Here is a 13,728-nt window from a genome sequence, read left to right on the forward strand (position 1 = left end):
ATCTCAAACACAATCCTCCCGTACCAATACGTGTTTGAGATCACATGTATGAACTTAGGAATTTTCCTGATATTTACATGATATTGTCACAGAATAATATAGTTCATAAAATATATGCATAACAAATTCAATTTATTTATTTATTTCATAAAACAATGTCTACTACATATGCTTTCAGGGCACATTTCCAACATCAAAATACACTACAAACTTCTCTTGGTCTATTGGAAGACTCGGAACTAAAGTTGTAATCAATCGCTGCTTCAGTTTCTGGAAGCTGTTCTCACACTTATCTGACCACACAAACTTCTGATTCTTGCGTGTCAGTTCAGTCAATCGGGTAGCAATCCTTGAGAACCATTCCACAAAACGCTTGTAATAACCTGCCAATCCAAGGAAGCTCCTGATCTTTGAAGCGTTCCATGGCCTTGGCCAATCTTTGACTGCCTCAATCTTCGCTGGGTCCACCTTGATACCATCCCTACTGACAATATGACCAAGGAATGTCACCTGTGGTAACCATAACTCACACTTCTTGAACTTTTCAAACAGTCTATGTTCCCTCAGCCTCTGTAGAACCAACCTGAGATGTTGCTCATGTTCTAACTCCGACTGAGAATAAACCAGAATGCCGTCGACGAAGACGATCACAAACAAATCTAGATAGTCTTTGAAAATAGTGTTTATCAGATCCATAAAAGTCACTGGGGCATTAGTCAACACAAAGGACATGACTAAAAACTCATAATGCCCATATCTGGTACGAAAGATAGTCTTCGATATATCTCCCTCCTTGATCCTAAACTGTTGATAACCAGATCGAAGATCTGTCTTTGAGAAAACCATCTTACCCTATAACTGATCAAATATGTCATCTATCCTTGGCAGAGGATACTTGTTCTTAATGGTTAACTTGTTCAATTCTATGTAGTCAATACACATTATTAGAGAACCATCTTTCTTCTTTACAAACAGGACTGGTGCACCCCATGGTGAGAACCTGGGTCTAATAAAACCCAAGTCTAACAGCTCCTGCAGCTGTACCTTTAATTCCTTTAACTCTGCTGGAGTCATTCTGTACAGTGCCCTAGATACTGGCTCTGTCCCTAGTGCCAGTTTAATAACAAACTCTATCTCTCTGCATGGCGGCAACCCTTGCAAATCCTCTAGAAACACAGCAAGAAACTAACAGACGAATCTAGTCTCCTCTGGTTCCACTAGCATGACCTGAGTGGTATCTACCACACTGGCTAAGAATCCTATGCAACCACATTGCCATAGATCTCTAGCCCTTAATATAGATATCAAAGGTACACGGGGTCCATGCACAGTGCCAACAAATACAAAGGGATTTTCTCCCTCAAGCTCAAAAGTTACCATCTTCCTCCTGCAGTCTATGGTTGCCCCATACTTCACTAACCAGTCCATACCCAGTATCATATCGAAGTCGGTCATAACCAACTCTATCAAATCAACTGAAAGCTCTCTGCCCTCCACCGTCACTGGCAATGATCTGACCCATCTCCTTGATGCTACTAACTCCCCAATGGGAAATAAGGTATTGAACCCCACAACATAATAATCACATGGTCTACACAGTCTATCAATAATTCTACTAGCAACTAAAGGATATGTAGCACCAGAATCAATCAAAATAATATTAGCGGTTCCAACACAAAAAATCTGGCATGTGACTACTGAGGGATAAGTCTCGTCTTCTGCCTGTGTCAATGCGAACACTCGAGCTGGGGTCGAGCTGTCCGCCTTTCTTGGTTCTTCCTTTCTTGCCTTCAAGAAATATTTCTTTAAGTGTCCCACTATCCTTCACAAAAATCAAGCCTTTGCACGACACTCCCCTATATGGCGTCTCTTACATCTGGCGCACTCTGGAAAAGTCCTCCAGCTCTCACTGCCGTCCTGGCAGCCTATCTGAATACCACGCGGTCTTTTGTCAGACCTTGGAGATGGAAAGGTATCTGGAGCCTTCCTTTTCAGATCACTGGGGGCCTCCGCTCCTACCTGAACTCATAAATGGAGGTCCCACCCTCCTAGTGTCTTTCAGATCACTACATGATGGGCGCTACAGCACTAGAGTCAGAGACTTAAGCCCCCAGAAAATGTGGCCTAGTACTGTAGCGCTCCCTACCTAGCGCTACAGCCAGCACATGCAAGATTTTATGGGTTTTCCTTCAAACTTCCCCTAGCCAAAGCTCCATAAACCCACTCCAAACCTCAATTAAACTCAAAATTGAGCTTACAATCCATTATATCTCATCCAACATGACCTAACAACATCAAAACCTAGCTAATAGCATCATCAAACACAAAAAACCATAATTGAGCTTGAAGCTCAAGAACTTCATCTGAAACCCAGAAACTCAAATGGTCAAGACCAGAAATTGTTACCTCAACTAAGAGAATTCGACCCTAGGTTGCCTTCTATGCCTTTCCATCCTTTAGTTCCTCAAATCCCCAAGCTCAAGTCCTTAAATTCCCATCCAATAATCAAATTCAGAGATCAATCTTAACAAGATTCAGTAAACTCAGAAGAAAAACATAAACCTTACCTTAATTGGAAACTAATTCCAACTGAATCCCTTAGCTACTCCAAGGATCAACACCCCAAACCAAGCCTAGACTTCCTCTGAGTTCACAGCTTCAAAATCCACAAGAAAGAGTGAAAAAGAAGAAATCGTGTGGGAGAGAGATGGTGAGTTGGGAGTCTCTATTTTTCCTTCTTTCTTTTCCTTTCCTTTTCAGCTTCTAGCCCCTTTCTACAACTTCCACTAAAGTCTAAATAAACAGAATAAATCTATTATCCCCCTTAATAATCAAAAGACCCTTTTGCCCTCCCATTTAAATCCAAGTCTTTTAATCACTCTAAGGGCATTTTGGTCATTTGCTCCCAATTCTCGCTAATTCCTCAAGTGTCCCTAATATTTACTACTTTAATCCTGTCATCTAATTAATCACCAGTTATTTTCCCCAATGTCTAATAATCTCCAATATATTTCTCAAATTCCCAGAAATACCCCCAGGCTCCCCCGAGCCGGGTATAAATCCCCGCCGTGACTATTTCGCTAAACCGCTCACTAGGATCGCCTCGAGGCATATGCTGCAAATACATCCACATAATAATGTGGTCTTAACAATTTATCACAAATAATCACATTTATGCCCTCAATGGGCCAAAATTACAAATATGCCCTTATAAGTTAAACAGGGCCTGCATGCTTATTAATACTCATAAACATGCATTTCACATATCCATATAATCATATAAGCATGCCTATCACATAATCATGCATTAAATCTTTTAAATCACATATAAACCAATTATGTCATTCTAGCTCACTAATCAAGGCCCTTAAGCCTTATTAGTGATTTTTTGGGTCGTTACAACATATGCGCCCTGCTCGATCGCCACGGTCGGGATAGCTTGGGAGGAACTAGGGTCCAACCCTGTTTTGCCACTTAGGATGGCCAAATTGCATTCTATTTTTCTTTTATGAGTCTGTAAACTAATTTTGGGATCCCGTGTATAAACTTAATTTTTTAATGAAAAATAATCATTTTGTTGACCAATTCTTTTAATACTTGACCTTGACTTAGTCTTTACACGTTTATGTTCAAATGACTTGCTTAGCGAGTTAAACATTATTTTAAACATACAGTGTAACGGTCTTGGTTTTCCTGGGCATTACAGTTTATTCATTCATAGGAAACTCTCACGCAATACACACTCAGACGTTGGAGCTCCCCACATCACATCCCGTGCCAGAGAGAAACCCTATTTATTACCTGAAAGGGGGAAAGTAAGGGAGTGAGCTAAAAGCCCAGTAAGGAAGTACAAAAAAATCAAAGACAAGACAAGAAAGACATGAACAATATAACAGGACAATTCATAATATCACCATACTCATATCTCATAACCATAAATGAAACATAGTCATACATCACATTCACTCAATATAAGCATACTCTTTGTGATCATGGCAACTCTGACGTCCATGTCACATCTTTGAGGTAACCAGTAAAATTGGGCTGGTAAAACCTCCTCTGTGAGGTAAACAGGATCTCGGGTCCTTGAATAACCTCGATGCATCCGCCCTTTGAGTTACGTCATATCCTTAGTAACTCCTTTGTTGCGTTGCGTTCAGCACGCTAGCAACCTATGCTTTTCATTCATCATACAAACACATGTAATTCAATTCACATCAAACAAAGAAAATACATGTTGCATCATACTTGTCATAACATATCAAGATATAATTCTACTTTTCCATATCACTTGGTTTATCATCAAACATAGCATCATCATTTACATAGTACATTATTTATTGTAGCATACAAGTCTTACCATTTCATAGCATAAACATAGTAATTTTATCTAACTTCTTTACCTCAGGTCCTAGCAAAGCAAAAATGAGAATGTGTCACAGCGAACCTATAATCATAACCAAACATTCGTCTCTTAGAATCACGTAAGAGTACTCATGCCCAACATACATACCCCGCGTGTGCATGGCACAAGTTGCTCAATAATTGCAAACATACAACATTTCCACATAAAAGAATAATGCTAATTCTACCTATTAATCATTTGAACGTAAAAATTCATTTGCATGCGACATGCATAAGTGGAAGCATTCTTAAAATCTAACGTTTTAAAACGATAATTTCCACATGCTTATTTCTTGCATCTTCAAACAAAATTCAGCAACAAATTTATTTACCATGAATTGTTTCTCTAAATCCCAAAATTTGTTAATTTTTTTTTAATATAACGTATTTACTATATAAAATAATCCATTAAGCCTTTTCTAATTTCTCATAAAATAATAATTTCATTTATTATTTAAATAGCATATAAAACAATGTGACAAAATTTGGAGCTATTTAAAATAACTAAATAAGTTTCTTGTTTCATTTAGAAAATGATTTTACTCATCTAAAAAAAAAAAAAAAAAAAACTATATGTTTTTAAATATGAAAATTCATAAATAAAGTATGAAAAAAATTACATTTTCATATGTATTATTTAAGACTTAATTTATTGGGGTGTAGAGTAATGTCCGAGTTTTTTAAGACTCGATAATGTAAAAATATAAACGTTTTCATTTAACGAAATGTCTCCAAAAACCCCTATAAAAACTTTTTAAAATCTTATGGCCTAACTTAATATTTAATACAAACATAGTTTATAAAAAGTAAACTGAGCCTTGTTTATGAAAATAAAACAACATTTCCGAAAACAAAACTGTTATCCCCAAAAAATGGAGATCGATGACGTGGCAATAGAGGTGACAAGTGGTAGTACATGCTCCGTAAAAGACACATTAAATAGTCAATAAATACATTGACTCCTCAGAGTTGTGATAAAGTGACCCGGTAGACTGATGAAGAGTTTTGATTGCTTGAGAAGTGTCATGACCGACCGGGCATGACCTTGTCCGACCAGTCACGTGTTTGTCTGCCCAGGAGTGACATTGCTGCCCAGGAGTGACATTGTCCTACCAGCATGTCCTACCAGCACTGGCATGCTAGAGGAGAGTGCCATGTTAGACGAGAGACATGGCATGCTAGAGGAGAGTGCCATGTTAGACGAGAGACATGGCATGCTAGAGGAGATTGCCATGTTAGACGAGAGACATGGCATGCCAGAGAACGTGACATGTTAGAGGAGAGGAGTGCATGTCCTACCACCATGTGCATGTCCTACCAACAAATGCATGTCCTACCAGCAAATGCATGTCCTACCAGCACTTGCATATGTCCAACATGCATGTGTCCGACCAGCACTTGCATGAATGGTCAGTAGGAGATATGGGTCGACCAGATAGAGGAGGACTAAGTCAAGATTCCCATAAATGGCTTCAACAAGAACCGGTCTTGGCACACGCGGGAATATCTCATTTTTCCCCACAAATTGGGTGTTCTGTTAAATTTTGAATATTTTTGTAATTTAAATATAATAAGAATAATAAAATATCCCTATTCTAGGGGATATCAGATGTATGATCCTAAGCCTATAAATACATGGCTTATGAGATCAGAAAGGGGTCTTCTTCTTCTTTGGAGACTTTTTGGGAAATTTTGGGTCTGAGTTTTCTAGAGAGAGAAAGTGCTTGTATCTAGAAAAATTCTTGTATTCTTGTAATCTGTACTGAAGAAACTTAGTTGGCTCAGTCCATCTGATCTTGAGTACGGATCTATAATCACAACTCTAAGTGGATTAGGCTATTACCAACATATTGGGGCTGAACCACAATAAAAATTGCTGTGTTATTTACTTTCTGTTCAAAAACCATCTGTGTCGTTTTATTTCTCTTGAAGGCTTTATCGTTTTTGACGTTCTCACGTCGTTGGCCAAAAACGCGGTCAACAAAAACAACTTCCCAAAAGGTCGGTCCACATGTACATCCACAAAGTAGACTCAAGCACTCACTTCTCTGCTTTGCCCTTATTCTTACCTACAACAGGGAACAACTAGGTAAGCAAAAACACTTAGTAAGTTCAACTTTAAAACAAAAGTATATAGAGAAGACAGGTGGTCACTGGCCAAGTCCCTGACCACTGATAACAATAGCTCAACAAAATTAGGGTTTCGGATCCATCCGGCCCCTAAGCAATCAATTTCAAGAATGCAAAAGCGTCCTGGAAAGCTTATGGTTATGCTTGATAACCAATGGAAAATTATTTCAGATAAATCCCTGCAATCAGAAAATCCCAAAGCAAACAAATATAATATATCACAATATAATTCAAGACCAACGCTCAACAATTTTTGACAATTCGGGCATACCACGCCCTCCAACATATTTGCTAACAATAGGGGAGAACCGAGTCTCAACACTAAGATCTAGCCAATGAATATCCCCATCAAGGATAACTATGGAGTTACCTAGGGCATCGCTACTTATCAAAAATTAAATCCCTCGCAAGGGTAACCAAGTTACCTAGGGCATTGCTACTATTCAATAGTGTAATTGAAGTTACACGGGTTTACAGAGACTTCTATGTTAATCAGTGGTGCTGGCGAGCAGTTGCCCCTAGGGTGTTCAACCTCACTTAAACTTGGCAACCCCTAGTATCTCTAGGCACTCTCACAGAATGGCCAATATTCACGGCTGCTATCCGGGAATAACTTATCAGAGCACTTGCTCGGGTTATAACAGTTCAATGATTAGGTAAGCATAAGGGCCTCTAGGTCCCATTCATTTTGGCGCCCCTAGGTTTAAACCAGCAATCCTCACCTCTTGACCACCCGTCGCGGTAGTGAATCGAACATAATAAAATCAAACAAGCAGCGTGACGGGGATCAACCGTCTAGGATGTGACGGATATCTACCGGTCATATTTTCTAAATCAGCACCTACAACACTATCATCTCTATGTAAACTTTCTACGGCAGTGTATACATGTGCATCTGTCTATATACTAACATACATTACACTATTCATCGTTTCATGTTGTAGCCACACAATAGAAGTTGACTTAGTTGGAGTCCGTAGCTCTTAGCAGGATTTCACCCTTCAACGTATAATTCAGTTATGCTTAGCCAATACTGTAATTATCAATACAGTATACCCGAATTAATTATGGCACTCATAATTCATTGTTATTATTTTGGGTGGTTTGGTCATTTTCAAAATCATTCGTAAGGATTAAAGATTCTTATTTGGTTTTAAACTCATTCAAGAAATTCATACGCAAAAATTTGAGACTAAACCCTAAGTCTCGGAAGGACCTATCCTATGGTCTCGATACCTAGGCTCGGGTATCGCATTGTTATTTCCCTTAATCCGCTAAAAATCTTATTCTTTAAAAGTTTCGCTATTAACCAGTATTTTAACAGGCCGGTTAAATATATAAAAGATTTTAGCCAGTATTATATCCAGAAAATACTAATTAAACTCCTAAATTACTTTTCAAGAAAATAATCTCTTAATTTTCCTTTTATTTTTCTTAAGGTTTTAATCTATAATTTTTTTTTAAGAAAATAGCCTAATTTTAACTTAATTAAAATCGTTAATAATTGCTTATCTTGACTAGTTAATTCTCCAAAGTCAATTAATCAAGTTTACTTACTAAATAATTTTTTTTAATTATTTTCTCAAAATATAGGGCTTTAAACCCTCTTTTAATTTAATAAATTATATCTTTTACTTTTAGAAGGAATAAAAATAATTCTCACTAAGTGTGAAAACCTTATTTTTTATATTTTTAACTACATATTTTGTTAGGTCATAACTTTAAATTTACCTACACAATTGTTACCAAAATTTCCCAATTCAATCTTTGGAATTCTATTTAGGTCTCTATAAAATCTTAGGTCAAAATGATCATTTTTTATTGGTGAAAATAATTTTCAAACATTGAGGTAAAAATGACATTATTTTCAAGTCCTTATTTTTTCCAAACTTTGACACTTAATAACTCTCAAATCGTTAAGTATTTTGTTACCAAATTTTACACAGGCATACTAGGGTATACCAAGAACATCTCTACTAAAGTTTAGTAAAAACTGGGTTCATTTCCCCTATACAGTGGCTGTCCAAACTTGGTCCCGAAATTAAGAATACGAAAAAACAGTTTTTTACCAAAACTTTGAAATAGCATAACTCACTCATTTCTAAATATTTTTTAGTGTTTCAAAAGCTCAAATTCATGTACTCCATCTCAAAAACATCACAGTATAATTTATTTTTTACAAAATCAGTTATATAGTGGATGTTTAATCTTGGAAGTCAAGGCTCAAAACCTTTTTTTTAGGGATTTTGGGTCCCTATTTTCAAAATCAACATTCAAGCATCATAAAGATTATCAAAAAACTACCATAGCCTTATTACATCACTAATAAGAAACTTGAAGCATTAAATACATAAAATAATGCTTAAAAATAAAAACCATACAAAAACAACCATAAAAAGTAAACTTTTTACCTCTTGTTGTTCTTCCTTTAGGTTTTGATGTTTCTACTAGCTTTAGAACCTTGAAAACTCTTTCAAAACCTTAAATCAACTCCCCCAATAACATATATAGTTAGTTATTGAAAGATCTATGGTTAAAAACTTTATATAAGTCAAGATTTTGAAACTCTTACCTTAGATAAACTCTTCCAGATCAAGGCTTAGGCTTTCAAGGTTTCTTAGTATTTTTTGTAGTTGAAAAGGGTGAGAAAACTTGAGAGAAAATGTTTGAACAAGATGAGAGTAAGAGGAGAGAAGGGGGTCGGTTGGGCGGATGGAAGAGCATAGACAACTCTAAAAAATATCTAAAACACTTAATTGTTTTTACTTTATGTCACTTTGTGTCGTTAACATTAATTTGATGTGATTAAAGCTTAAATCAATTTTCTATAACATTTTTTACTCTTATAAAGTTTTAAAAACAAAACTTAACACAGAATTATTAAATTAAATGTCTCTCACATTTAATTTAATTAATGACACAATACAATTTAACCTAAGGTCCATTTATGGAATAAAATTCCGCAATTAGGCAAAAATTTAAGCATTTAACACAAAATGTCCTAAAATTTTCATTTCCTCGTAGGTTTATTATTTTTGACCAAATTTAATTTCAATTAATGTATTTTATGCCCAAAATATATTTGTCATAGTTTATCATTTTATTTTATGAGATTTTTACTCGATTAGGGTTTTTGTGTCTGTCCATGACCAAACGTCTTATCTTGACTTTTAATCACACAATTCATAATTTGGCTAGCAATATAATATTATCTTAAATAATATTCTTAATTTGAGGAAAGCAATCCCGACCCGAGTCGTTTAAAGGTACCAGAAACGCAGGGGATTACAATACCTACAATTTATAGAGGTTTCCTCTTCGAAACTTAAAACAAATGAGGATACAACTTCCTCATCTTGTCTTATGTTTCCCAGGTCACCTCATCTATGTCGCGATTACACCACTGTACCTTTACCAATGACATGGTCTTCTTCCTCAACATTTTTTCCTTCCGGTCTAGAATCATCACCAGCTTCTCCTCATAGACGAATTGAGGATCAACGCTCAGCTACTCATAGCTGAGTACATGTGAGGCATTATTCACTTAAGCCACTTAAGTATCCACATACAGGCTTGCACGTGGGTAAGTCCAATGCCATGTTGGAAGTCAACCTAGTATTGCAATGTCATGTTATATTTCACACTCAAAAACACGAATTTAGAGATACTTTAAATAATCTTTGGAGTTGAAAAATTCTAAAAGTGACTTAAATTTTTTATAACTTATTTAATGATCATTAATGTGGTCTAGTTTGCTATTATATTTTTTCCTTAAAAATTATACATCCACTTAGAGTATGATTACCATGTTAAATTGTCTTTAGAATTTAAAATACATAATTCTAGAATGAGAAATTTATATAAAAGACAATAAATAGTCTGAAATGTTGTACTTAAATCACTAAATATTTCACTTAAGTTACTACATAGTTTTTTTTTTTTTGGGAGGCAAAGTTAGAGGTATTTAGTTCAAATATTAGTCATGTTTTTTAGAAATATGAATGCTTGTATGTACAGGTTTATTATTATTATTATTAGATTTAACGAATTGCAAATATGCTAAAGTCATCAGGACCTCATTTTGGCTTAAATTAGTGTAAGTTGCTTTTAGCTTTTAGAATTAAAAAAGAAAAGTATTTTTGAAGGTATTTGGGTAAAAATAAAATGTCATTTTTTCTAATTCAAAATGTCTTTTTGGAAAAAGTAGGGGACTTATTTTCTAAATTAGAATAATTTGTATTAGTCCTAATTTATTCATAAAAAAAAAATTTGTTGATATCCAAATACTTTGCAAAGAACGTTCTTTTAAAAAATATTTATATAATAGTTATCAAAATAGAAAAAATAAGTCACAACCTTCCCTTATTTTATATTTATAGCTATAAACAACAACAAAATTTCTGACAAACGAAGCCAATGCCTTTTCGTACTTTAAAATCGTATAAGCAATAACTTCACTCTTGTGTGTTAATGATTTTAAATTGTTCATTTGCTTATGTGAACAAGCTAGCTAGGTTTGATTTAGGTGAGAGAGATATATTGAATTTATCATAGTAAAAGAGATAATTTGTAATTATAATATGAATCTCTATGGAAAAAACATAAAAATAATAATGATAAAAATATAATCCTCTTGGAATTATATTTAATTATTTTTTAGACAAAAAAAAGTTTATGGATTAAATTAAAGACCATTATGAGATTTGAATTGCATTACTTGTCCTGTGTACAGAAAATAATAAATTAAATTATTGAAGAAAGAGAGAGAAAGGTAAGGAAATACTTTAAATAAATAAAAAGAAAAAGAAAAGGTTAGGACAAATCCCCTAATCTTTCTCTTCTCCTCTGCCACTCTGTCTTCTCTACTGTTTCTGGCGTCGGAAATTGTGGTATCGTTGACCTAATCACACTTTCTAATGCCTTCCACCTCAGGTACTCTTCTCTCTCTCTCTTTAGCTTTTGGCTTCCCAGAAAATCACCAAGAAAATTCGATTTTCCTAGAATCGAAAAGGGAATTATTGAGTTTTCTAAAGATTTAGTTGAGGATCAAATTTTATATTTGTGATTGTTGTTTTAAGGGTATACTTTTTCTTTGTTGGTTATAGCAGGTGTATGGGTGCGAGTTGATTCAATTGGGTCGTATGAGGTTCTTGGTTTCTTTAATTGAGAGTCGGAAGTCGGTAAGGCAGATGTTCATGTACAGCTATCGCATCTTTCTCCGCAGAAAGAGATTTTTGGCAGATTCAAAGAGGTTCGTTTTTCAAAATCAAATGCAGATTTAATTAAGTTTTCTTTTTGGAATTTCGAATAAATTTCCGGGTTTTGATATTCCTTGGCTCTTGTAAACAATCTATCTAAAATGAAGGATTTTTATTTATTTTTTTGTAATCTTCAGATTTCTATAGAATGGTTTGCAACAGAACTAGATGGAGTGTTTGGGGTTTATTGTTTCATCCATGTTTACTAATCATATCATAACTATTTCGGGTGCTTTTACTAATTTAAAATGAAAGATACCATAACTATTTTGGGGCTAGTTTGCTCATCTGTAATGAAGGGGATTGTGACTGGAAAAGGTTTGGAAAAGAATAAGTCAATATTATGCGAGGGCTCTTAGCTGTGCAAGTAACACATAAATAGAAAACAAAAACACATCTTTTATAGTTTTATTTCATTTCCAATTACAGATTTACTTATACGTGGCCTTCATGTTAGCTTTCCTTGTCCCCCTCACTTTATTTTGGTCTGGATTTTTTAGGAGCTAAAAATATTAGTTACTTCAGGTTGGAGTTCAGCAGGTGGGTTGGACAAGATTGAATCCTTCGGCAGGAAATATTGTGTCCCCCCGTCTTTTGGATTTGTGAAGTTTGGGATAAGAGGAAAAAAAGGGATAGTATGGCTGAAGGAGAGGAGCTTATTCAGCTTAAGTTTCGCATGTTTGATGGAACAGATATAGGCCATACTACTTATGCACCATCTACGACAGTTGCAACTCTTAAGCAAAAGCTGGTGGCGGAGTGGCCTAAAGGTTAGCTGTATGTTTCTGTCTGTTTCTCATTATCTCTTAATCTAAGTTGAATATCAAGTACTTGAGATAATTGTCAGCTTTTTTGCACTTAATGAACTTGTGTTTACGAACTGATTAATCCTTTTTCTGATTTTGATCATGGATTGAGTCTTTGAGTATCTCTCATGTTCCCTTGACATGTTTTTCCTCAGTCTCCTTTCTTTAGTTCTATCACACCATCTTATTGATATTTGCTATGAATCAGGCTGCTGAGAGTTAGATTTAATATTTTCATCATTTACTGACCTTGGTACCATTCCATTGGTTTACTATAGTTATTGTCTATTTGTTAGGACTAGTCTAGTCTTAACTTCGTAGCTTTTTTTTTGGTCTGAATCTGGCCAAGTTGAAATTTTCAAGCTCAATGAAGTCTTCAGCCGCATCTATCACCCGTATGTACTTCAGTTTGATAACCTACGAGTCTTTGCATTTACAGACAAAACAATAGTACCAAGGTCGGTAAATGATGTAAAACTCATACATGCGGGTAAAGTTCTAGAGAACCGGAAGACACTTGCTGATTCAAGAATAACATTTGGCAACGTACCTGGTGAAGTCATTACTATGCATATCCTGGTACAGCCTACTCCACTTAAAAAGAAGACAGGTGTGTCCATGATGCCCTTTATTTCATCCCCTGAAAAGAAGTTTTTACATTTGTTTTTTCGTCACTATTGGTCATGTTTTTTTCCGAAGGACATTTTCATTTCTTTCCTTATATCTTTAGTTGGATTTTGTGCAGATAAAAACCAGGAGGAGATGCAAAAGATTAATTCATGTTCGTGTACAATTCTTTAAACCAGTGAATCGTTTGCTTTTTGGCTGCCATTGCCTATTGATTGCATTTTTTTCTCTCTTAAAAACACCCCCTCTTCTTGGCATTGATGGGGTTCTCCTGGTGAAACAAAATATAATAATGATTCTGAGAAACATATATGTGAGTATTCATGTTAATTCTGAATGAACTTCAGAATATCTACCATGATGTTCTGGTACTTTGATCAAAGTTGTGCAAGTATTCTAGTTATGTTAGTTGTGTGCGTATAAGCTAGCTGAATTCCCATTTTGTAATTTGTACTACCCTACTTTGATAGTGCGAGAAAGCCTACTTGATTTTCTTTTGTATA

At 35.2% G+C, this 13,728-nt stretch overlaps 1 protein-coding gene across 4 annotated transcripts; it reads left to right on the plus strand.

Annotated features, from left to right (window-relative positions):
* The first annotated feature begins 11,254 nt into the window (after positions 1–11,254).
* LOC133794515 (membrane-anchored ubiquitin-fold protein 3-like) lies at positions 11,255–13,728 on the plus strand. Of its 4 annotated transcripts, none has more exons than XM_062231779.1 (5): positions 11,255–11,466; positions 11,643–11,785; positions 12,293–12,562; positions 13,038–13,208; positions 13,344–13,728. In XM_062231779.1, the coding sequence occupies exons 3-5, from the start codon at positions 12,430–12,432 to the stop codon at positions 13,397–13,399; spliced, it is 360 nt and encodes a 119-aa protein (XP_062087763.1). In that variant the 5' UTR covers positions 11,255–11,466; positions 11,643–11,785; positions 12,293–12,429; the 3' UTR covers positions 13,400–13,728. The 4 variants fall into 4 exon arrangements, with proteins under 4 accessions (XP_062087763.1, XP_062087773.1, XP_062087782.1 ...); XM_062231789.1 differs by having other exon boundaries at positions 12,318–12,562; XM_062231798.1 differs by having other exon boundaries at positions 11,308–11,466; positions 11,640–11,785.

This window comes from Humulus lupulus, chromosome 1 (assembly GCF_963169125.1).
Source record: "Humulus lupulus chromosome 1, drHumLupu1.1, whole genome shotgun sequence".
In the NCBI taxonomy this organism is placed as follows: domain Eukaryota; kingdom Viridiplantae; phylum Streptophyta; class Magnoliopsida; order Rosales; family Cannabaceae; genus Humulus; species Humulus lupulus.

Excerpts from the sequence above, each read along its gene's own strand:
- LOC133794515 (XM_062231779.1), top strand. The coding sequence starts at position 12,430 with ATGGCTGAAGGAGAGGAGCTTATTCAGCTTAAGTTTCGCATGTTTGAT. Across the intron at positions 12,563-13,037 it reads GGTGGCGGAGTGGCCTAAAG|ACAAAACAATAGTACCAAGG; the intron begins GTTAGCTGTATG and ends TTGCATTTACAG. Across the intron at positions 13,209-13,343 it reads TCCACTTAAAAAGAAGACAG|ATAAAAACCAGGAGGAGATG; the intron begins GTGTGTCCATGA and ends GATTTTGTGCAG.